The sequence below is a fragment of the Phyllopteryx taeniolatus genome, chromosome 1 (assembly GCF_024500385.1).
Source record: "Phyllopteryx taeniolatus isolate TA_2022b chromosome 1, UOR_Ptae_1.2, whole genome shotgun sequence".
In the NCBI taxonomy this organism is placed as follows: Eukaryota; Metazoa; Chordata; class Actinopteri; order Syngnathiformes; family Syngnathidae; genus Phyllopteryx; species Phyllopteryx taeniolatus.
Window position 1 is genome coordinate 27,317,981 of NC_084502.1, and position 24,958 is coordinate 27,342,938.

General features: G+C 40.8%; 1 protein-coding gene and 1 long non-coding RNA gene across 6 annotated transcripts; one reads left to right on the forward strand and one right to left on the reverse strand.

Annotated features, from left to right (window-relative positions):
• Positions 1-7,495: 7,495 nt before the first annotated feature.
• LOC133483564 (anosmin-1-like) lies at positions 7,496-24,831 on the forward strand. Of its 5 annotated transcripts, XM_061784989.1 has the most exons (15): positions 7,502-7,814; positions 8,298-8,514; positions 9,973-10,020; positions 15,928-15,993; positions 16,096-16,318; positions 17,506-17,690; positions 17,789-17,918; positions 18,507-18,712; positions 18,790-18,916; positions 19,004-19,111; positions 20,550-20,638; positions 20,827-20,863; positions 22,005-22,018; positions 22,118-22,213; positions 22,780-24,831. In XM_061784989.1, exons 2-15 carry the CDS (start codon positions 8,305-8,307, stop codon positions 22,948-22,950), a joined length of 1,710 nt encoding a protein of 569 aa, XP_061640973.1. In that variant the 5' UTR covers positions 7,502-7,814; positions 8,298-8,304; the 3' UTR covers positions 22,951-24,831. The 5 variants fall into 5 exon arrangements, with proteins under 5 accessions (XP_061640980.1, XP_061640965.1, XP_061640973.1 ...); XM_061784996.1 differs by lacking the exon at positions 22,118-22,213 and having other exon boundaries at positions 7,496-7,814; positions 22,005-22,057; XM_061784981.1 differs by lacking the exon at positions 22,118-22,213 and having other exon boundaries at positions 7,500-7,814; positions 20,827-20,998; positions 22,005-22,057.
• Positions 16,325-17,703, reverse strand: LOC133483594 (uncharacterized). The gene is made up of 3 exons (XR_009790151.1): positions 17,493-17,703; positions 17,268-17,386; positions 16,325-16,992 (listed from the first exon to the last, which is right to left on the reverse strand). It is a non-coding gene; the product is annotated as an uncharacterized LOC133483594 (long non-coding RNA).
• Positions 24,832-24,958: the final 127 nt, after the last annotated feature.

Consider the following 24,958-nt stretch of genomic DNA (forward strand, 5'->3'; position numbering starts at 1 on the left):
GGCTCATATTTAGGGGTGTGGCTGAGGCTCCTTCCTCTTCTCATCAGTGCATGCCTTGCACTGATAAAAAATGCAACTTAACACTCCACAATGTGGCTTTGCTTCTGCTTCATTAATTGAAAAGAATGGCAATATTGTGGTTGCCCAAACAAAAAAAGCATAATACAAATGTTTAAAAATGATTGCAGGCATTATTAGAAAAAGGATGTTCAATAAGGGTCAGCCTCAAAGAATAACGATGATGGCACAAAGAAAACTAATGCCAAAGAACAAAGACAAAGTCATTTTTCTGCTTTTAAGTGCTGAGGCGCAAAGTGCTATTTTTGCAGCGGTGGGAAGTAACAAATACTTGAAGTAAAATTTTTCAGGTATCTGTACTTTTCTCGAGCATTTATTTTTGACTTTTAATCCCTACATTTGAACACAGATAACTGTACTTTCTAAATCCTTAACAGCACCCCTGTCATAAACAATTGGAGAATGCCTGATGGATGCAATGTGGTTTTCGACAAGCATACGCCGTTTTTAAATAACTTCCTGTTTTACATTTACAGTGTCAAGAGTAACAATGAGAGCTTCGGCGTGTGCCGTTCTCCTCCTGCTTGCTTTATGTCAAGGTATTAGTGCTCCAACGCAGTGTAGTGGTCATGAGATGCATTGCCAATAAGCAAAAATCCATGCATCAGCATATTCATACATAATGTTAAAGTCCTAATTTGACACAGAAAATGTACAGTCTGTTTGACGATATTCCGGTGTGGGTACATACTGAATCTTTTCTATCTGCGTTTCTAGTCGAAGCACTGAGGTGCAACTACTGTTTCTCAAAGGGCAGTGACCTCTGTACCCCGACGAGCGTCCAGAACTGTTCCATTTCCGCTGATGCCTGTGCTGCAGTTATCCTTCAAGGACCTCTGAGTAAGTTCAGTTTTGTACCTGCCAAGAGAAATTTCAGTTCGGTCAGAGATTGTGTGTGAATTCCGAGAGATGCTGTCGCAGAGCCAAAATACTGGAGGAAGAAATCAATTGCTTCATTGCATCAGCACTTGACTTTGGCTGTGGTTTAAGGCAACCTCTGCTGGGAGAAACCGAAAAAGTGAAAATGCGTTACAAGTGTTTCCCTGCTATATGTTGGGGTGAGAGGGACTGAGCCCAGCAGTGATTATTGAAAAAAAAAGTAAAAAATAATACAGGCGTCCGACTGGTTAGCACATTTGCCTCACAGTTCTGAGGACTGGTGTTAAAATCCCAGCCTCGGCTGTGTGGAGTTCGCATGTTCTCCCCATGTCTGCATGGGTTTTCTCCTAGTACTCCGGTTTCTTCCCACATCTCAAAAACACGCGTGGTAGGTTGATTGAAGACTCTAAATTGCCCGTAGGTGTGACTGTGACTGCAAATGTGCCCTGCGATTGGCTGGCGACCAGTTCAGAGTGTACTCCGCTTATCACTCGAAGGTAGCTGCGATAGGCTCCAGCACGCCCGCGACCCTAGTGAGGATAAGCGGTACAGAAAATGGATGGCTGGATAATAATAATAATAATACATCATCATCATCAAAGCACTACTTTTGTCCTCAACTCACTTCAACATAGTTCCCTTGCACCAAGATGCCACAAGATAATGCAAAGGTATACCTTTATTGCTTTGGCCTCAGCACAAAAACAGCGAGTAGGTGAGTTTTTCAACAAATAATCTACGATAAATTAAAAAAAAGACACCTAAAACAAAATAAATATTGTATATATAAACACCAAAATTTTCAACCAAACATTGTAATGAACAAAGTCCTCCAGCTGAATGCAAACACACTGTATAATGCGACACTTCACATGCTGTATGTTAGCATTAAGCTAGCAGACATTTGTTTTGTTAATTGTGTTTTAATGAGTCAGAATGTGTTTAAAGCATGTGGGAAGGGTAAAACTATGAAAGGAAATCTAAACACTGACTTAATGCTCCTAATTGTGTAAATGTCTTTAATCCTGTTGTTTTTCTTTCAGAATGCCCCTAATACTGTTTCATGTGAATGCACCGACATAATAAATATTTTGGATGAACAATAAATGTTAGAATTAATGTTTTTTGTCTCTCAGGATTCACAATCTAACTCTCTTTTTCTGTTTTGACTTAACTGACCATATTGTCGAAGATTTGCAGTGAGTTTCATTTAATATTTTGTTGTAAGCTGAAACATTTTTTTTTTGTATTCATTGCAGGCCAATCTTTCCGTCAATGCATGAACATGGCTGTGTGTCAGGGCTTCATCAAAACACCTGGCGCAATTGTCAATTGCTGCAGCACTGACCTCTGTAACTGAATGTCTTCTTTACCATGTATACTGTTAGCCTTTTCTCAACAATGTTTGCCTTTTGCTCTTGTTCACGCAAATAAATGCTTTTTTCTCTATGCGGAAACAATTCGTCTTTTGTTGCGAGTTGTAATACTATTTTACATGTCTATACAGTAATTTGGATAGCAGACAAAGATGAGAATATTGTCCCTTATCATTTATCTAATAGCATAATTGCCAAAGTCATTTTAAGCTTAATGTTACAATATCAATAGAAAAATAGCTATGTGCTTGCAGAAAATTTTGTTTTTTCTTTATGTCCGTGTTGCTTCTCAGACAGTCATCTAGTTCAAGATAATCTGCAAGGTTTGAATCGAGGCAACTGGACTCTGCTTGTTTGCTGAACCTGTCATTTATGTTTAACACAATGTCTCAACTTCATTGGAATTGGGGTTGTAAAAAGAATGTATTACGAGTTCAAATGAAGTGCTTAACTTTAAAAAACAACTAACAAAATACAGCTAATACTTCATGTTTTGATCATATGGGTAGAAGCAAAATCATGCATTGTAAAAATGCATTATACATAGGTAGAAGGGTTTTCCAGAATTTTGAGGTCAACTTTGGGGCTGCGTATTATACATGGGTACGCATTATACATGAGAAATTACGGTATGTACATGACACATTAAAAATCCTTTACAGAGCCTCCTTTGTCATTTTTGGCATTTTAACAGAGCCTTGCTGCATGAACCTGGATGAATGAAAATAATGAAAATATTTACAGGCATGACCCTGTTGAAATGTAATTTTTTTTGTGATATAAAAATAATACTAAGATTAATCATTTCAGATGCCCCCTAATGAGTCCCCCTTTATTTTGAACTGCAGTATACTAAGAATTGAAACAATTCAACCAAATATGCCCCCTAAGAATCGTAAGTAGTATACAGTATATATTATTTACAGATTTGGACAATATTGTTGCCACTCTAACTAACAATCTTCACAGAATTCTGTTAAGGAAAGAAAAAAAAAGACATTCTAAGTAATAAAAAATATTAATTTATTGAAACATCGGTCCAACTGCATTGGTTGGAAATACCCCAAAACATATCCACAACTCCACAAACTTTACCAACAAGGTTTGATACATGAGACTTGCTATAGATGAAACCATTCGACACCACCTCCGTAATCCCCACCAATGCAGCAGTTGTTGTGGTCAGGGAACAACTACAACAAAATTCTACTGGACAGAACCATCTTCACTCCAGATTAGGTATGCGAATCTTTATCTTGCTTTAACGCCACTTACTTTCAATTTAACAAATGTTCAGGAAATACATGGCTGCGCCATGGGCTCACCGGTCTCCCCTATTGTAATCAAAATGTACGTGGAAGAAGAGGAAAAAACCCTCTATAGACTCCTTTAACCCAGCCACTGACTCAGGTATGTGGAATCCACGTCACATGGATTAGGATCAAAGCCTGTGTAGTAGTTTTTTATTTAATTGTATTTTGTGTAACTTTATCACCTTATTCTCTTGACAGCAAAATTAGTCTCATTTAGGAAGACAAAGAGAACGTATTGCCGTTCTTGCACTGCGAAGTGTGGGCAGAGAAGGACGGAAGCCTCAATATTGAGGTTCACAGAAAACCTACCGACATAGACCACAGGTTATTTGTACCCTCAATCAGAACCCTGGTCTTGTTGTAAATATGTTTTAGGGTATTTCTAACCAATGATGTGATAGTGACTCGATGTTTGGCAATCTTGTAGGTGGGGGAGTTGATGCTGCGGACAATTCGCCTAAATAGACCTTCTTCCTTGGGAATTTTTGTTTGTCCATAAATGCAATGTGTCGCTTCCCCTGGGTACTGGCAATATGCAGCAATCAATTCCTTCCTTCTCATCTGGCTTCTGAACAGATTTGATGATCTTGTATCCACTGGTGGGATCCATTTTTAGCTTTTCTATGACTTGTGGTCGTCCAGTAGAGTAGTCAGTGTTGCCTTCCAGTCCATTGTGGTGCCATGATGATGATGAATTTTCCCTTGTCTGCTGGTAGAATTGAAATGTCCTTATTTAAGGATGTCACTGGTGCTTTGTTGAATGACCAGCACACAAAGAAAACTTTACTTGACATTCGGTGATGGAAATATTGTTGTGTGAGTACTACGCACGCCAGTAAACCACATGGAGAGATCCATCTTGTTTTATGAGGTAAACCATATGGGCTCGGGTTTCCCCTTCAATAATGAGACCCCAAGAAACATTGCGGAAACAACCATCTGGAGTCTGAAGGACGCCACACCAACTGCTGGGATTCCACCAACACTTACAATATGTAAATTATGTGCACGGCTGGAAACAAGTGGAAAACCCAGGGCAGACATTCAACATCCATTTACAGGGGTACTGGATTTACAACGGTCCTGGCATATGACATTACGAACGGCATGCAATGAGCTAATTTGCACAGTGGTTTAAGAATAATTACCGGTATGTGCCAAGCAGCACAAGAAGCCGCGTTCATCTACTGCTGTACTACTATTTTTGGATTTGATTGTTTTTATATTTCTGGCGTAGAAGCGTTTTCATACAACTATTCTACTGTAACTGCAATTATGACTTACATATAAATTCAGGTTACTTTGCAGACGGAGGGACGGAACTCCATTGTAAAAACTGTAGTTTCTCTGGTAAAAAAAAAAAAAAAGTTTTCCTTTGATTGACTCACCTCCAATGTTACATTTAAAAGTAAATGAAAATTATTTTAAAAAAAGTTTTGAAGCAGGAAGCGGGACATTTCAACTTTGAAACTGCAAATCTACTTTGATAGGGTGGCCAGATGTAAAACAATTTTCCAGATATGTTTGCTTTTAGGGATCTAAAAGAAGGACCCAGCTAGGTTTTGAAATGCCTCTACACTTTAGCTACCTCAGTTGCCATTATAAAAACAACAACAACAGTGGTGCCTCGAGGGCGACACGGTGGGGGACTAGTTAGCACATCTGCTTAACAGTTTTGAGGACTGGGGTTCAAATCCGGCCTCGCCTGTGTGGAGTTTGCATGTTCTCTCCGTGCCTGTGTGGGTTTTCTCCAGGCACTCCGGTTTCCTTCCACATCCCAAAAACATGCGTGGTAGGTTAATTGAAGACTCTATGTTGTCCGTAGGTGTGAATGTGAGTGCAAATGGTTGTTTGTTTATATGTGCCCTGTGATTAGCTGGCGACCAGTTCAGGGTGTACCCCGCCTCTCGCCCGGAGTCAGCAGGGATAGGCTCCTGCATACCCGTGACCCTAGTGAGGATAAGCAGTGTAGAAAATGGATGGATAGATGGTGTTTCGCGATATGAGTTTAAATTTGTTCCGACGTCTCAACGTGACCCTGCTCGTAACTCACAAAATTTGTGGCGCAAATCATCTTTCACCATTAAATGGATAGACAAAATGAAATGTGTTTTTCATAAGAAAAAAACTAAAATATTATACTTTTTAAAAACATACAATAATGACCAATGAGAATGCAAATAATAAAAAAATTGTTGCCACATTTTTTGCTTCAATTCAATTGACATTCTACTGATCCTTCTGGTGCGTGCGCCCTGGCCACCTGGGGGCAGTATAATACAGACATACGAATATACACAAAGCCAATCAAAAGTCGTCAGTAAGCAGTAATATTAGTCGTTCTTCGCAGAGGATAAATAATATATGCCTCTGAGTATTGTAATATTATCTATCTATATGTGTTGTGCGCCGTTGGTGTTCAAATAATTAAGACACCGCGACGCTGATGCCTTGTGGGTTATTGTCTAAGAAATAAACAAACTGATTTTGAATAACTGATTCTTAGTAGTTCGGGCCAAAGCTAAAATATTAAATGATTTTTTTTCATGTGACAGTTGTTTCAGCCGACCCTCTAATGAGCAAAAGCATTTTTTTTTATCATACTCTTTATACATCTCCCTCATTAAGTGTTGTAAAAGTTGTGTGAGTGCAACCCCAGCATGAGCGTGCGGGTTTGGAAATGCAAAACGATGTTGGAGCCTCATAAGCACAGTAGGATGTTTCAGCCGCTCGAGCATGCCTCATATTTATGCCCCTAAACTGCGGAGGATTCCCTCAGATTTTCCAATGCATCATTTTTGCCTCTGAGCAAGGAAACTGGTGCTACTTTTTCTGCTGATGGGTGATATGTTTAAAAGGTGGAATCCATTAATGAGATATTTGGCAGCTTCCAGTTAACATTACAGATGGGATTCCCTTGGCCCCCGAAGGTAAAATTGGCTGCCTTGTGAAGGAAAGAAGTTCCACCTGTGTTTTAAAGCTGCAAATCCACCCAAGACATCCTGCTCTTTAACAGCACATAATGAGGTGCGAAAAGGTTTCCACTATTCCGCAACACATCTGCTACAGCTGCGAACAACTACTGGAAATATGTCAGAACTTCCACAAAACTATGCAATTGCCTTTGGACTATGATAGTTGCGTTCCATATTGTTCTTTGCTCAGGTCTACAGTCTCACAGTTTTTCTTTTTCTTTCATGACATCTTGTCATGTCTTTTATCTTTCCATCAATTTTCTATACCGCTTATCGTCATGAGTGTCGTGGGGGAGTCGGAGCCATACCGACAAACAAGTAATCACACTCACATGCATGTTTTTGGAATGTGGGAAAAAGACAGAGTAGGCCTATACGGAGGGAGAAATGGCACTCAATAATAAAGATTTTCAACAGGAATATTTCATTCACTGGTATCTGGGATGTTTGATTTCAGCGTTCGCTTGCATTTTTGGAGAGAGTATGCTCTCTGGAGACCTGATTTGTGTCAGGATAACCTACCCCATGTGTTGTTTTTTTTTTAACAACCATTCGCACTCACGTTCATACCTATGGGCAATTTCGAGTCTTCAATTAACCTACAATGAATGCTTTTGGGATGTGGGAGGAAACCGGAGTACCCGGAGAAAACCCACGCAGGCACGGGGAGAACATGCAAACTCCACACAGGCGGGGCCGGGGATTGAACCCCGGTCCTCAGAACTGTGAGGCAGATCTGCTAACCAGTCGCTCACCGTGCCGCCGTTTTTTTGGTCATTTTACACGAAAAGAAATTGTGTTGTCATTATGGCTGTTTTGTTCAATAAAATTCCCATTCTTGTAGAACATAATACAGGGTGTCCCAAAAGTGACTATACACTTCCATTTTTCTATTTCATTTCAGATATCATTTAGACTGACATGAGGCCATCAACATTTGACAGCATCGGCTTTGCAGTTTTTGTAAACATGTTCCCTTTCAAATTCCCATTCCCTTGCCCAAGGCTCGCCAATTCACATTGGAAGAGTGTTGCAAAACCACCTGGCAAGAAGATTTTCTCTCCCCGACTGCAGTTCAGCACCAGTTTGTGAAGTTTTATGGCTGTCACACTGCTCCATCGCATAGTACAATTTATGCTTCAGGTTGTTGTGCATCATAATCTTCTGCTTTGAACTACCTGAAGTCAGTACAGGTAAAGATTTTTCACTGTCTGAAGCCTCCACCGAGTCAAATTTTTGTTGATGTTGAGTTCCGGCGCAGCCCCCCTGATAAGACTTTCTCTGGCATTGCGAAAACGTTTTCTCTAAGAGTTCACTGTTTTCATCCGTCATGGTCATAGCAGGCCCTCTGGTGCATGGTTTGTCAAGCGCAGATCCAATTTCCAGAAACTTGCCATGGATAGAATAAATTGTACTACGCATTGGAGGAGTGACATGACTATTTAGGAGAGTGAACTATAAACAACATGCTAAATAATTTCTAACACAGTGCATCAGGTTCGCATTTTGCAACTGCTCCACAAATTAGTGTCTAATTAGAATCAGCTACATGGAATTAACATCCCTTGGCGAAAAGTTCACACCTCCCACATGTATGGCGCTCCTCCCCCAGCTATACGTTTTTGCTTAAAATGAGGTTGTAGCAAACGACTCTGTCACTGCTGTCACACTAACAGGACAAGAATGCAGGCTGCCATGAGGACCGGCATGCCACAGAGGGTTGTGCTGCTCGTACTCCTCTTTGTCTCTGATGTCTGCACCAAAAAGCTTCTCCAAGGCTCCAGCAATGACGATCATGATGATGGCAAGGATGGGGCGTCCTGGTCGGAGAGTTTCCCGAGGGCACGGTGCATGTCCCGCTGCTTGAGTTTGCACAATGCGCCAACACTGCAGGTAAAGTTTAAACTACATTTAAATCAACTATGCCAACATTACTATTGTGGTCATGTTAAGATCAATTATCAATGGTAAAAAAAAAAAAAATACATATACACTAATTGATGACATATTTTTTATTTTCTAATTCAAATGTATTGTTTTAGTGATTGTGGAACTCCATTCTGTGGTTTTGTGTAATTTTTGTAAGCAGTATTCTTAACTTTTAGCTGTATTTTTTTCACTTTATATAAATATTCAGTGTTTTGCACTTACTCCACGTGCTGTATTTCGAATACACAATTGGTTTTTGAGGAGGTTGAAAAGAATCTCGCAACAATAATGTAATATATACTACAGGTCTGTATAGTTTGACTTTTGTGATTATCCTTGCTTCATGTGAAATTATTTAAATATCTAACGTGAAGCCTGTTCAAGCAGTCTTCCAATTTTCAGGGCTCATAGTCAAAGGAAGAATCTCACAGATTTCTAACATGAACACAATTTTTCAACTTTTCAACACCCTATCAGTGAAAATGCTCAACAAATCTTATCATCTTCTGGGATTATTTATTTATGTTGATGTGAAAACCTTCTTGATTTAGAATGGTAGTCAGCCCAAGATGGTCTAGGTAGATAAAACATAACCAAATCCGTATATGTTTCTTTTCTATCTTCCAAAAGTCACAGTTTATAATCAATCAGATAATTTTAGAATGATATCAGTGGACCAGCTCAAAAAACCAGCTCTCCATAAATTGTGTTTTTTTTTGGTTCTTTTTCTTTCAGCAAATGTTAATGTGAAAGGCTTCACGCTATCATGTTGATATTTAATATATTCAATATAAAGTATGTAAAATACTTTTACCTCTCGTAGTGTTTGGACATGAACAAAGTTTTTATTATTTTGCCTTCACACAACACCAGTGGTTTTCAAACAAAATAATGAACAAATGATTCATGTGTAGATTACTACCTTTAATTCAAGATGTTTCACAAAAATAAGACATTTTTAGGATTACAGCCATTTCATACCTTCATTTTCATTGTCAAGCACAGGCATAATTACACATCAAACTGTAAAATTAGGATTTCACCCTCATCAGAAGTGTTAATCTCACAAGCAGTTGCCTCGTCAAATGTATTAATTTAAAACTAATTTACTATCATTCTTCTACATTTCACTGGCATAATGGCAAAAGAGGTGCTTGATGTATTACACGAGCCTCACTGAGGTTCGATAAAGGACTCCAAGGACAGAAATTCTCACACTTTGATTAATTCTGATAGAGGCAAAAAAATATACATATACTGTATAACAAAACCCCAATTTTCTCTCACTTTGAGCTACTATTGTGTGAATGATGAATGAGTCACTCCATCATATTAACTCTGTGATGGGTCAAAAACCTTTATTATGTTAAGGCTTATCTCAGCAACACAGTGTGGGTCATGACATTTTTTTTCTCCTTTCAGAACAATGGATCACTATCTTGGTGTCATAGTCATAGAGTGTGTGCAAAGGTAGGTCATCGTTACGCAATATATATATATATATATATATATATATATATATATATAGAGTCACTGATGGTGTAGTGGTACACTCGCCTGACTTTGGTGCATGCAGCGTAGCCTGCAGGCAGCAGACAGTAGAGACTTGAAGTTTACAACACCGAATGCGATGCCTCTATGTCTTCTATTGAAGAGAGACTACTGTGGATATACAACTTTTAATGAAAGGGTACGGAAAAAGATTTTTTGCCCCAGACCGGACACACATCACAAATCAGACAATACTAATGAGCAAAACAATCGTTAACTATACAATATTTAACCTGGTGATCTAAAAATAGATACACTACATTCATTCATTTTCGGTACCACTTATCCTCACCAGGGTGGCGGGCGTGCTGTAGCCTATTCCAGCTGACTCTGGGCGAGAGGCGGGGTACACCCTGAACTGGTCGCCAGCCCATCGCAGGGCACACATAAACAAACAACCATTCGCACTCACATTCACACTTACGGGAAATTTAGAGTCTTCAATTAACCAACCATGCATGTTTTTGGGATGTGGGAGGAAACCGGAGTACCTGGAGAAAACCCACGCAGGCACGGAGAGAACATGCAAACTCCACATAGACGAGGCCGGATTTGAAACCTGGTCCTCAGAACTGTGAGGCAGATGTGCTAACATCTCATTCAGCGTATATTTTAGAATATTTTTATTTTATTATTTCATTTCCATTTAGTTTTTGTTCATGTCTTCTTGGTGACGAGTAAAGTGGCACCACTGCTTGCTTCAACATGCAGATTCTAACTAGTAAAAGGTACTTGCCACTTTGGTGAAGGAAAATGTTCTCAACGATTGACTCAAATATCTTGCAATTGCATTCTTTTGAGGAATGCAATTTGTGCTTATATACTCTGGTCTTCCACACAGGGTGCACAACATGAGTCGTGGCTCATGTGTATCGCCTCTAGGGGTGGTAACCAGGGCTAATGTGCGATATCCCCATTATGGGACATTTTACTCTGTTCAATAGACTCATGTCAAGTGGGTTCTTTTCTCAAGATCAGCAAAAAAGTTCCTCCTTTTACTTGCGGGAATGCGAGAAAAAAGTGACTGATTTTATCTGGAAATGGGGCAGAAAAGGAAACAACGGTGGGATTTGCAGAGCCGAGGACAAGACAAGACAAGAAGTGACAATGTCACTCTGTATTAGCGAGGCGATTTCCTTTAGAGGCCCGCAAGGGAAGATAAGAGATGGCAGGCCAAAGCGTCGTGTTGTCAAGTGGCCAGCGCTATACTTGATATGCACATAGTCAGCCAACTACAGCTCCAACTGTAATAAAATGAGTTGTGAGGTTACCTAGGCAAGTGTTTCTCAAACTTTTTACGCAAAACATCACCTCAAAAAATACTTAGCTTCCCATGTGACTAACATTAAAATATTGTAGGATAGCAGGCCCAAGTGTTAATAAAAAACAAGGCAGGTTTTATTCCCAAAAGGTCCATTATTATTGTAAGGCACTTTATCATGATGTGCAGTTTGAACATCAACACTGCACTAAAATATAGGAAAATAAAAAACTTTACTCAAATAATTATTAAATTAAAATGTATTACACCTAGACGTTAAATGAAAATTGTACCTAATTAAATGTTTAAAAACAAACACTTTTAAAAGATTACATGTAAATGTATTGCGCTCAAAAGTTAAAGACAACTGAACTGTACTGTGTAAAAAACTGTAAAAACCTAGTCCTAGTATAATGGACTATATGCACGGTAACACATTACGCATTTTTGGGGGAAAGATTAAGCAGTGTACGAATTTCCGCTGTACTGGGCTGCCATCTGACGGAAAAATAACCTCATTCTTTAAATGTGTGATATCGTCGGGTTGTGTAACAGGTATATTCAATAGTTAGGTGCTGGTGTTTTGACTTTTAAAAAGCCCGCTCAACTGTTATGTACAGCAATTCAACTCGGTGACCAGCTACTACAAAGGAGACAATTTTTGACAGTCAGTCACTCCCTCCCCGTTTGGCACCGCTTAGCTCCGACCAGCTGATCCACTACCAGCCACTCCCATAACGAAGCTCCGGTCACTCACGACGGACTGAGAAACAATCGAACCGTGAGAACATTGATCCTTACAGTCCTATATGCTCGGCATTATTATTGTGTTATTAATGGTTGTTTTTTATGTATTCACAACTCCAATATCGTTGTATCTGCACCATGCAATGACAATAAAGGCTTTCTATTCTATTATCTGTTCTCTAATCTATAATTCCATCAGACAACGAGGATACTTTGAAAAGTTTGATGCTGTCTTTGTTATCACTATTCATTTGCCTGGCAAAGTTAGCGTAGCCTCACCCAAAACGTGGAAGTGGTGCGTCCATTCACTGATTCTTTCATGTACCACTCGAGGGATGTACCATGCTTTGAGAAACACTGACCGAGACCAAACATGGGATTACGGACTGGTACCGCATTAGTAGGAATCCCACTTGTGTTCTAGACAGGACACGTTCATTCATTTATTCATCTTCTGCACCGGTTATCCTTACTAGGGTCGCGGGCATGCTGGACCCTATCCCAGCTGACTCTGGGTGAGAGGTGTGGTAAACCCTGAACTGGTCGCCAGCCAATCGCTGGGCACATATAAGCAAACAACCATTGGCACGACTTGTTAGCACATCTGCCTCACAGTTCTGAGGACCGGGGTTCGAATCCCGGCCCCGCCTGTGTGGAGTTTGCATGTACTCCCCACGCCTGCGTGGGTTTTTTCCGCGTACTCCGGTTTTCTCCCACATCCCCAAAACATGCATTGTAGGTTGATTGAAGACTCTAAATTGCCCGTCGGGGTAAATGTGAGTGCGAATGGTTGTTTGTTTATATGTGCCCTGGGATTGGCTGGTGACCAGTTCAGTGTGTACCCTGCCTCTTGCCCAAAAATAGCTGGGATAGATTCCAGCACGCCTGCGAACCTGCAGTAGAGAAAATGGATGGATGGATAAGATGTATTATACGCCCCCTGGTAGCCGAGGTAGGCACACCAGAAGGAGCAGCGCAATGCATTTACTTTAAGAATTCAATTATCATGCACAAAATGTTTAATTATTTAAATTCTATTAAATTATGTTCTCACTATTTGTTTTAATAAAAGAGAATATTATAGAGGGCTATTTTCTTCATTAAAATACCATTCCAAAAATGTTTTTTTTTTTTTTTTGGGAGACTTGGAGGTGCTAGAACAGATTGTCGTTTCCATTCATTTCAATTGGGAAAGATGATTTGATGTATGAGTGTTTTGAGTTATGAACGTGGTCACCGAACAGATTAAGCTGGTATCTCAAGGCACCACTGTATTGCTTTACGTGAAACCGATCGATGGTGCAGAAAAGGTCGGGAACTGCTGACCTAGACAAATTCTGCAAAGGCACTACATTTGCACACTAAAACTTGTACCAGTAACTTGGTCTGTAAGAGAAAACATGTACAGGAAGTCCTCGATTTACGAACAAGTTCCGTTCCTACGCTGGCGATGTAACACGATTTTCCGCGTAAGTCGGATTTCACCGTTAAAGTCGAAATTTACGGCGAAATACTTCTGTTACGGGTATTGTCCCACGTGATTGTGACAGCAAGCTCAGTGTGTGTGGGCGTGTGCGTCGATCTGTGAGTGAGACGGGACTGCGAAGGAGGAAGGAGTGCGCGCAGGTGCGAGTGTAGTGACGGCGACCGGGGAAGAGTAGCGATTAGCAGAGGACCCGTTGACGTTGAATGGGCAGAGGAGCTAATAAAGCCATTAAAGAAGCAAATCGGTGCCTCGTGGCTTTATTGTTGCCTGCCGCCACCCAGCTCAGCTGTGCAACGAGAGAAGGGAGTTAACCCCTGCGTCTCCCGACCACGGTCAGTTGACCGTTGCAGGAAAGGTTAACACGTCGTATAAAGAAATTAAAATAAAAAAATAAGATGCTGTACTTACCATTACTGCTGAGAATGTGAAAAAAGGAGGGCGAAAAAGGCAAAGATACTCCCGTCGCATAAACACAGACAAGCACTATGCACTAGCTAAGTAGAAACACTATGGTGTTGGGCCAAAATGGCGGAAGAGGCACGGACGTCGTAAAGTCGAAACGTCGTAGGTCGAGTGCGTCGTAACTCGAGGACGTCCTGTATAGGGACTGTACCTTAAATACCAAGGATGTATAGGCTCTCGGTGGGTGGGCATAGCGTTTGGCTTTAGTATTCAATAACCGCTGCACATGTGAGGTCTTTTAGCAGCAGTGGTCAATCAAATGTATTAAGAGGAAAATAAGGACAGTCACAATTCCTTTGTTTTGTCCTTTTCTTATCACTCAAAAAGCTAATATTAATATTAATAAGACAAGATTGAGTAATTTTTAAAAAAAATATCATCTTTTCAAATGTAAATGTGTTTATTGGGTGAGATTTTGACTTTTTGATACTTTTGTAACCTTTCCCAGTCCACTGATCTATGGTGACTATTGTGCATGTGCCTTTAAACTGGCCCATGGAGATGAATAGAGTGGCTTAGATTGAATTGATTTAATTGAAACTAATCATATTAATGTTGTGTCAAAAAACCCTCTCACTACCTACGCTCTTTAAGGGTAACATGACTAAGACAGGTCTGAGGCAGCTTTCAATTATGACCCCACACCGCTGACGTCAGATCTGTACCAAGATAAAAATAATAATCCATCCATCCATTTTCTGAGCCGCTTCTCCTCACTAGGGTCGCGGGCGTGCTGGAGCCTATCCCAGCTATCATCGGGCAGGAGGCGGGGTACACACTGAACTGGCTGACAGCCAATCAAAAAAAAAAAAAAAAAAATTAAAAAAGATATGTAACTGAAAACTAGATCAGAAATCATATTAATTTGAAACATAACCCCCCCCCCCCCCCCCCCCCCCCGCCCAGAATATCATAGATTATTTGTCATAGCAAAAAAGTGAAAAAGAATAATAAACCTGATCTGTGAGGTACAAAATTTTAATTTCTAAAACTGGCCTGGGTTTAGCACTATGGACATCTGATTAGTCATAAAAACTATTGAGATGATTAGAACTACTGTAATAAATTTTCAGCGTAATAAATAATTGTATGTTGAACCAGTGCATATTCGCAGGTCAGCTCACAATTTCACCTATTCAGATTTTTTAGAGAACCTGTCCTCAGCAATTTGTGGATAAACTTGCAGATGTACTATTTTGTGCTCAACCCAAAGCAGTAAAAGAAGAAATACTATTACTGCTTTTATTGCTTTGGCACCATCTTTTGTTATCTTGGTGCCAAGGAACTTTGTTGAAGTCAGTTGAGGAGTTTCATTTAGAGATCAAGAGGGCTTTTCCGCCATCCTGTGGCATCTATAGGCATTTGCAGAACGTTTGGTGGGCGTCAATTACATCACAACAAGCAGGAGTTTGGCAGATAGTGAATAAGTCCTCAAAAAAAAGTGGGAGTAAGCTGTTTACTGTCAAACTAAACATTTTACAGAAGTAAACATGTTTTAAAACAACCACATAACTTTTGCCCTAAAGTCCACTAGCTTAGTGCTAACACATAATATGGAATGCCATAGACGGTCGAACAAATAGCATCTATGTGGCGGTGTTAAAATGCTTTCGGCAGCTGATATTTGAACACAAATGGTGCAACAACAAATGTAGACAGATAATATAACAGGCATATATTCTTTATCCTCTGCAACAAATCCACCTGACCACCATGTACAGTAAGTATAGCCATATGTCTTTATTATACTGCCCCCAGGTGGCCAAGGTGCACACACCAGAAGGAGGAGCACAATATCCATTGAATTGAGGCAAAATGTACATTACTTCAACCCCCAAAAAATAATATTTTGCGCCCATTTCTTCCACAGTGCCTGGAGCCCTGTAGAGATTCCTGGTCCAATGAAAGGAAGAGCAACTGTAAAGAGTTCTGTGAGGTAGATGCATTATAATATTGTATACCTTTTAGGTGCACTGTACACAAAACTGGTGAAATGGTAAATGGTGAAGTGCTTGTACCCCGTCCCCTATGTATGCAGAAATTGTTTCCTCTGAACCACTGGGAATGTGTGGCGAGCTGTGAGTTCCTTCAGACACTGTTGGAAGTGAAACAAGGTGGTTGCCCGCCTCCGAACCAAGCCAGTGGCTTTGCAGCCGCCTGTGTAGACAGCTGTGATCACGACACAGAATGTCCAGCTCAAAAGAAATGCTGCTCCAATGACTGCGGTCACACATGCCAGTCTCCACAAGACCTTTACAAGGGTGAGTGTGACAATGAACTATTTCATCCCAAAATACTGATGACACAATGGACAGACCATCAATGAGGAGCAAGAAATCTGTCTGCCTGACGATGCTTTATTTTTAGACTCAGGGCTCAACGCATAGATGTGTATATGTAGACACTGCCTTGAGCAGGTTGGCCAGTTGCTACAATACGTCAGTGCCATATTGGATGTGGCAGATTGGCAGTAAACTATTGTGAATAAATGGGCTGAACTTAATAAAGCAACAACTTACATAGTGCACTAATTCCACTTTGTCATTATAAGTTCCAAAATCACCTGGCCCCGCTCTGCTCTGGCCTCGCTCGGCCTGGCCTGGCCTCCTTTGCTTTTCCTTTACAGCAGGCACCAATCAAAAGTGGGAGGGATTAGAGCGGGATCAAGAAGAAGCTTATGCGCTCGTTTCTTGTCGCGCCTTCCAGTTCGCTGTATTCCATCTTCTGCCAATATGGACAAAAATGGTATGCGCGTCCCGGGTGCTGACGATGCAAGTCACGAATCAGGACCTTTCTCAAAACAGGACCGGGCAGGAATCCAGCTCCGCTCCTCCGGGCCATAGCGCACACAGTCAACCAGGTTTTGGAAGCCCCTCCCACGGTGACGCACATCCAGCAGCCTGTTCACCATGTAGGCAGGATGTCCATCGATAACCTGGGGAGGAGGTGGGGGCGGCACAGGGTGGGACAACAGGCTCGTAGAGACCAGTTTAATTTGTGAGACATGAAAGGTGGGGTGAACTCGAATGCAGGCCGGGAGCCTAAGGCGTACAGCACACGGGTTCACCAAGGCTGCAATCTCATAAGGGCCAATGAACCGAGGGCCAATTTTCTGGAGTCCACCTTAAAAGGCAAAGTCTTCACACATAACCACACCTTTTGGCCAACAGCGTAAACAGGCGCAGGGGTGCGCTGATCGTTGGCTTGTACCTGAGGCCTTGCAGAGGCGCGGAGCAGGCTTGTCTCCAGATTTTGGTACACCGGCACATGTGGTTCTTCACGGAGGGACAATCTCATTCTCTTGCGAGGAAAACAGCGGAGGTTTTAGCCTAAGGAGCATTGGAAGGGAGACATACCGGAAGACACGGTCAAAGAACTGGTTGGACCCTGGAGTCATCGTGTCCATTGTACTTTTATTGCTGCTTGATGGCTCACATTAATCTCGCAGGGGTTCCTTTAAAACCGAGGAACGAGCTGGACTTTGAGGAGGTGCCCCCTGGTCATCTGGAGGTGTACTGGTTCTCCAAGTTCAATATCTCCGCTGAGCCTGTGGTCTACATCCTGCAGACAAGATGGAACTTTGGCATTCAACCCAGTGATGATGCTGCCATTTCCTGGCATGTGGTTTCACAGGTTGGTGGGCTGCTTACCCGTATTAGGCTTCATGTTGTGTCCAACTACCTGTTGTTATTGTTTTTTTTAAACACAACACACCACCTGCTACTTGGTAGACCACAGAACAGAGAGCCCGATTGTACGACATCCGACCGGGCCGCTGGTACCAGTTCAGAGTCGCAGCTGTCAATACTCACGGAACCAGAGGTTTCACCACTCCGAGTCGACACATTCAATCCAGCAGAGGTCAGCAACCTTTTAAATCTTTACAAGCTCTTTTGTTCAGAAATAAAACTTGAACGCTGGGGGATCCTCGCTCAACTGTTAACGATTGCTACGACCTGGAAAAATGGATGATACTTCATCTTGCATCATTCTTATGCCTACGCATAACTACATGTTTGAGCAATGAAAATATATCTGCTTGAAGCCTGCGGTGGCTGGACTATACCCCACTAGCTTGTCACGTGACACTGAGGCACTGTAAAGCAATCCCACCTACAGACTATCCGAAGGGTGTAGGGATAGCTAGCTAGCTAAGAGCAGATCACAATTTCATAACTAATGTGACCGAAGGTGCTTAAGTTCTTATATATTTGGGTAGGGGCAACTCATGCTGAAAATGGTCAAAACAAGTTTAACACTATTCTGTATCACCACAATTGCTTACTACAGTACATATTTCTCAGGCTTTACATGTTTTCAGCAATTATCTTCAAACATGAATAATGTATTTAGAAATAAATCTCTGAATTCACTTTACAGGGTCTTTAAAGCATAACATTCTTTGCAACACTGCATTGTTTTCCTTTCTTGTGACATCTTTCCCCTCAGACCCCCGTCGCCCTCCCGCACCAACTGAGCTGAGAGCGACCAACATAACGTTTGCCACGGGCCAGGCGGTGTGGGTCCAACTACAGTGGCACATGCTTGAAGACCTCGATGTTCCTGTTCACCACTACAAGGTTAGCTGGACTTGGACTGCTATTGGTCAACCCATCGCTTACTCTTTGACCAAGAGGAGGAAGCTAGTAAGAGAGGTAAGGGCTGGTGGGACCACTTTTGTTCTTAAAAAGTGCAAATGATGTCACAAGGTCATTGTGTATCTTCTGTACAGATGCAGGTGGTGCTAGATGGCATGCGGTCCGGTCGGACGTATAGTGTGGAAGTCCAGCCTGTGTCCTACTGGAAACAAAGCCAGCTGAAAGGACCCCGGGCCATTGTACACTTCAGCACACATCTTAGTACGTACAGCACATTTGTTATAATTGTTGCAACTCATGCTGATACACGACATTTGAAGCATTATCCATATTTTATCTCTGTTAAAGACACCAGTGCAACACCAATATCCTCTGCGGCTGACATCCTGCATGTGGGGACACCCTTCTATCAAAATGGACAGCTACAGGTTCACATTTACTGGCAGAGCAGCACAGGTTTGTATGAGTGCATGCTTCACTGAATGAATATGAACCGTTATAAATAACACTGTTATTTGTTGAAACACACTGTAATTTGAAGAAAAAACAAAATGAGTCATAGTAATGTAATGTGATAATAAAAAGATCAAGCTCAAGATTAAGCTTACTAAGCTATACTGTTCACAGTTACAAGGGCGCATACAGTATTTACTTGGCATCGTGGGATTGCTGGGGTATGCTGTGATGGTTTAACCCGTATCGTATTCGGCTCTGGACAAAATTAAGAGACCAAAAAAACCCACTTTTTGGTATTTTGACAATTTTCATTTTCTGCAAATAAATGCTCTAAATGACAATATTTGTATTTAGAATTTGGGAGCTACTCTATGTTGTCAGTAGTTACTAGAATAAAACAAAAACATTAATTTGACTCAAACATCTACCTATGAATAGAAAAATCAGAGAAATTGATTATTTTGCAGTGTTCTCTTTTTTTTTTTCCAGAGCTAAATGTACTGTATATACAGTATACTGTTCCCCCACTATATATCACAGGCTTTTCTGCAAAACCCCCAACATAATAAATATATATATATATATATATATATATATATATATATATATATATATATAAAATAGTTAAATATATACATATACACAATATATAAATAAAATAAATATAAAATATGTTCAAAAGTGTGTTTTAATAAGTTTCTATGTGATTACAGCATGGGAGTTGCATTTTAAGAAATACACTATAAAAACAAATGTTTTATATTTAATTATATTATTATTACTATGCATTTTTTGCAGCACAGTGGCCAAATTGTTAGCACATCTGCCTCATAGTTCTCCCCGTGACGCGTAGGTTTTCTCTAGGTACTCTGGTTTCCTCCCAAATCCCCAAAACATGCATGGTAGGTTAATTGAAAACTCTAAATTGCCCATAGGTGTGAATGTGAGTGCGAATGGTTGTTTGTCTATATGTGGCCCGCGATTGGCTGGTGACCCGTTCAGGGTGTACCCTGCCTCTCGCCCTGAGTCAGCTGGGATAGGCACCTTCTCGCCCGCGACCCTAGTGAGGATAAGTGGTACGGAAAATGGATGGATGGACTATGCATTTTCTTGACATTTTATGCTTGCAAATTTGTTTTTGAGTTCATACACATTTACAAGGCATTTAATAAGTGTGTTTTAATAAGTTCAAATGTGTTTAAAGTGTGTGTGTGTGGTGGTATTTTAAACCGTAAAAATAATAATAATTGCCGTATATGGTCTCTCTAAATCGCGTATTTTCACCTATTGGCGATGAGTCTGGAACGTAATTCTTGCAATAAACGAGTATCACTGTATTATTATTATACAATTACAATTTTGTACTTTTAGTGACTATTCCACTTTTTCCAGGGTGAAAATCCCCCTAAATTAATTTCCGACCTTCTTCTTTTTGTAGACCCTTCAGTTGAGTACTACAAAATCCAGTGGGAACCAGAGTATTGCGAGCACAAGCAAAACACACTCAGAGAGAAGACCAGTACAAAGGTTAGATATTTTTAGATTTTATGAATGTTACGTTGAATTAACTGATTTGATTTCTACTTAGAGCATTTTAACGTGGTTGTCCGGTCATGGTTGAGTATCACAATTGAAAATTGACTTTGAGGTCAGCCGGGGTGGGAAATACATACACAATAGCTGTAACTCTATGTTGTGTGTTGACTTGATCCCAGGAGACCTTCACCAGCCTGCAGGATTTGCTCTTCTCCTGTAAGTACAAAGTCCTACTACAGCCTGTCAGCAGCACCAGTAGACCGCCGGCCAAGAGCATCTGCTTCATTACGCCTTCCTGTTCTGCCATACAAGCCAAGAGTCCAAAACCCATAGCCTGTAATGGAGAAACACGTAAGACAAGTTTCTGTAAGAAGCACACAGTAGAGCATCAGTTATCATCACAGAAGCCATCACAGGAGCAAAGTCACCAATCATTTCTCCTTGGCTAGAATTCACTATGTGTTATATGTAGAAACACCATAGTTCAGGGGTTTTTAGACTTTTTGGGTCCAGGGACACCTGACAGTATCAAAAAATTTCCAAGGACCTCCTCATAATCCTAACACCAATTAAATTTAACTACCATATAGGGCTGTAGCTATCGAATATTTTTAGAACCGAGTATTCTATCTCATCGATTACGCAGATGAAAATTGGTTTTGCATTATTAAACAACAATACCATCACATAATGTGTGGTGCAGGTAATATTTTCATCCATTTGGTGTCGCCAGCCTCACAGTCTACATTGTAGAATCTGTAACTTTGAATGTTTGTGGCTTTGAAAGGCGGGGCCTGGCCTGGAGAGTGACGTGTGGATCAGCGAAGCGTGTAGTTGGCTGTTGCTGGCTCAGATTAGCGGCTGACTGTTAACTGACTAAACGTTAGCCAGTCTGCGTGTTGAGTCGCGTCAGTTGAGGGTCATAAAAGCTTGTGTATGAATGTGCTTATTTATTTTGTTCAATAAAGTCAACTGTAGCCTCTGTCTATCGTTGACCACTTGCAGGGGCAATGCAATACATTATAACCAGCAGTGATAGGCTATATTGAATTAGCTAATGATGTTTACATGTTTATGTTACCTTTTGTTGTCGATCATAGACATGCGCTTGTGTAAGACAGTTCTCTCTTCGGACCCTCATGGGTCCACGGACCCTATTTTAAGAACCCGTGCCTTAGTGTGTTGTCAGTTTTGCATACCCCCTGTCATCTGTGCACAGTCCACTCAATCATTGCCACTCACATTGCTGTGCAAACAAACTAATACTGTACTGTATTGTCCACACCAAACCACTATGCATTATGAATGGTGTATTCAAAGTGAGTTAAAAATTTTTTTTTTATATCTATACTTGCAGGGATTCCTCAGAAGGTTCTGATCAAGCCAACCAACCTGACAGTTTCCTTCAAGGTACGTGGTGGTGACCTGACTGCTATCTTTAACTGGGATGTGTCTGCTGGCCTATCTCAGGGTCACCTAACTGGCTACCAGGTGACCCTGGTAGAGGTCACGTCAACCAGGCGACTCAGCAATGAGGACTTCTCCCAATCCCAGATCTTAACCGCGGTCAGTACTAGACCACAAGCACATGGGTTATTCCAGAATTGGGAGACAGTTTCTTTTTCTTTTTACTGTATAGCTACGTTTGTTGTAGACAAGTTAGCATAGCAGCTGAACTAACATAGCTAGCATGTACTGCTGAGCAGACTTTAACATGAGCACTGATTCACAACCCTGTTCATGTAATTGCAGACATATTAAAATGAATTTAGCATTCAATTAAAATTGCATTTCATTCATTAAATTGAAAGGTATTTAGCAATATTGTTAAATATAGCCTGCCCAAGTTGTCTGTACCAGGGTTGTGCCAAACACAGCAAAATATGACAATTAATTATATCTCATAAAAATTACAGTGTCGATGGTTGAACTGTACTAAACAAATTCTATGATAGTTCACGACCTCATTTTTTTTTCTTGCAAACATAACACAAAATCTAAATAAATGGTCAGTTTTGGGAAAATGTTGCTGCCTACAGTAAATTTTTCTCCAATTCTGGAATGCCCTCATGCTAAACTTTGCTTTGCTATGCTTCACACACCTCCTCCTCTTACTGTGTTTTCCATCATAGGACAGCAACATTCTGGCAGTTTCTGACCTACACCCTGCCAGTGTCTACAGGTTGGAGGTCCGAGCTATCACTGCAAACGGTGAAGGTCCAGCCATCAGCAGAATCTTCCAGACTCCAGGATTCCAACATGTGTTAAAGCATAGAAAAAGTATTGCTAAACAAGCAAGATGAGGAACATTAGTATGATTAGCCAGTCGCTCAGAGGCACTGGCCTGACAGTCAATTGGAATGCACAACCTTGTCTCCCTAAATTCAAGGTGCCATTAAACCTTGGTTGCTAACAAAGCAAATAAACAAGAGGAAAACAACTCCAAATGCAGAAATGCAACAATTACCCAAATAACTTCTTCCTTCAACTGTTTCAAGTTTGATAGTTTATTTATTTTCCTGCCGTATCATGTTGTCAACACTGCATGCAAACTCCCAATTCACCTTAGAGTGTATTGACAAATAAATGGTAAAATGGTGAAATGATGATGTTCACAATAGTTCTATGCAGTGTAAATTATGTATATAATGTCTGAATTAGTTGTGTCATACTGTATTATCTGTTTAGTTGTGTGTACTAGACCTGTGGAGAGCTATTGAACAAAGATTCAATATATAAATCCTATGCCATGTGTAGCGCATGCTTTTTAGGATTTGCCCTTTTTTTTTCTTATTTTGCCTTAATGATTGTTATGCCCGTGTCCTTTGTGCACACCAACTCAATGCTCAGAAATGATTGCAACATGTTTCATTGGCTTGCATGTGCACACTGTGCACCGCACAACTTTTGGGCACCATTGATTCTCTTGCATCAGCCTGTTCTACTGTAGGAGGCGGAAAATGCATGGTGTCAGTGGCCCTTCAAAGTCACTTAGAAGTTAGTCTTCATCCACAGGAATCAAACGGAACACTTTTCCCCCCTCCAGCTCCTTCAATTGATAGCGATAAGGTGCATGCATTTTCATGATTAAAACCTGCCACAAGCTAGTTATCATTTGGACAGTTTGGTGCTGCATATACTTAATGCTTTGAACCATTTAGAAGTGAAATGAGGGCATCAGTCCCTTTCATTGGCGATAAATGCTTATAGACCAACTCAATTTCACGGTGGGACAAAATAAAAAATTGGGACAACATTGCGGGCCAAACTCAATATTAAATGAAAAATCACTGCGATGTGCATGTTTCCCTTCTCTGCAGAAATGTAGTGTTAAAGTTTCTGAGCCGCTTTTCCTCACTAGGGTCACGGTCGTGCTGGAGCCTATCCCAGCTATCATCGGGCAGGAGGCAGGGTACACCCTGAACTGGTTGCCAGCCAATCGTAGGGCATCATGTTACCTATTTAAATACAAAACAACAAATACCACTGATGTCTTTTGTCGCAAATTTAACAGTCATAATCGTTATGGCTTCCCTCTATGACAACAGCGACGGCGATTTATTTTTGCATTGATATCTGTATTTGTATGAAGTGCACCTACAGTATTTCAATATTTCCTTTTTGGGACTACTCTACTGGCACAGGAATATGTTGTAATGGGGAGACAGAATTGTTATTCTCTCTCCGTGTGATGTTCGTTCACCCACGACTTTTGACTTGAGATAAACACTCACTAGTATGCCACTAAAAAGTGCTGCTATTACAATATGCTTAAATAATTCGGCGAATCATCTCTTTGAATTAGTGAGAAGAAGCGGCTCAGAAAATGGATGGATGGATGGATAGGTAACATGAATTCTTCTGTCTTTCTATATCTTCTATTTAGCTATCTCCAATGACCTTTCTTTTTTTATATAAATCTTTTTTCAAAGGCCAACAACAAAACAACCCAAAAAAATAAGAATGCCCTTCAATAAAAAGCCAAACTTCAAACTATTAACAGGTAATCTGCCTCCCACCTGTCTTGGAAGTTAACTGTTTTCCATCTTTCGTTTGGTCATTTTTGGGAAGGGGAAGTGTAAATTTGCTCGAGGAGACTGGTAGCATAGTTGCTAACGACTGCAACAGAAAGGGAAGGGGCGCTTGCCGGTCTAGACTGTTGGGCCAACACACTAGCAAAGCATTCTGGGATTTGTAATATTAGTGGCGCATGCGCTATATAATGGCAGGCTAGCGCTAATACACATTTAATATGGTCTTGCGGGCCAAATATAATTACATCGTGGGCCAAATTTGGCCCCCGGGCCTGAG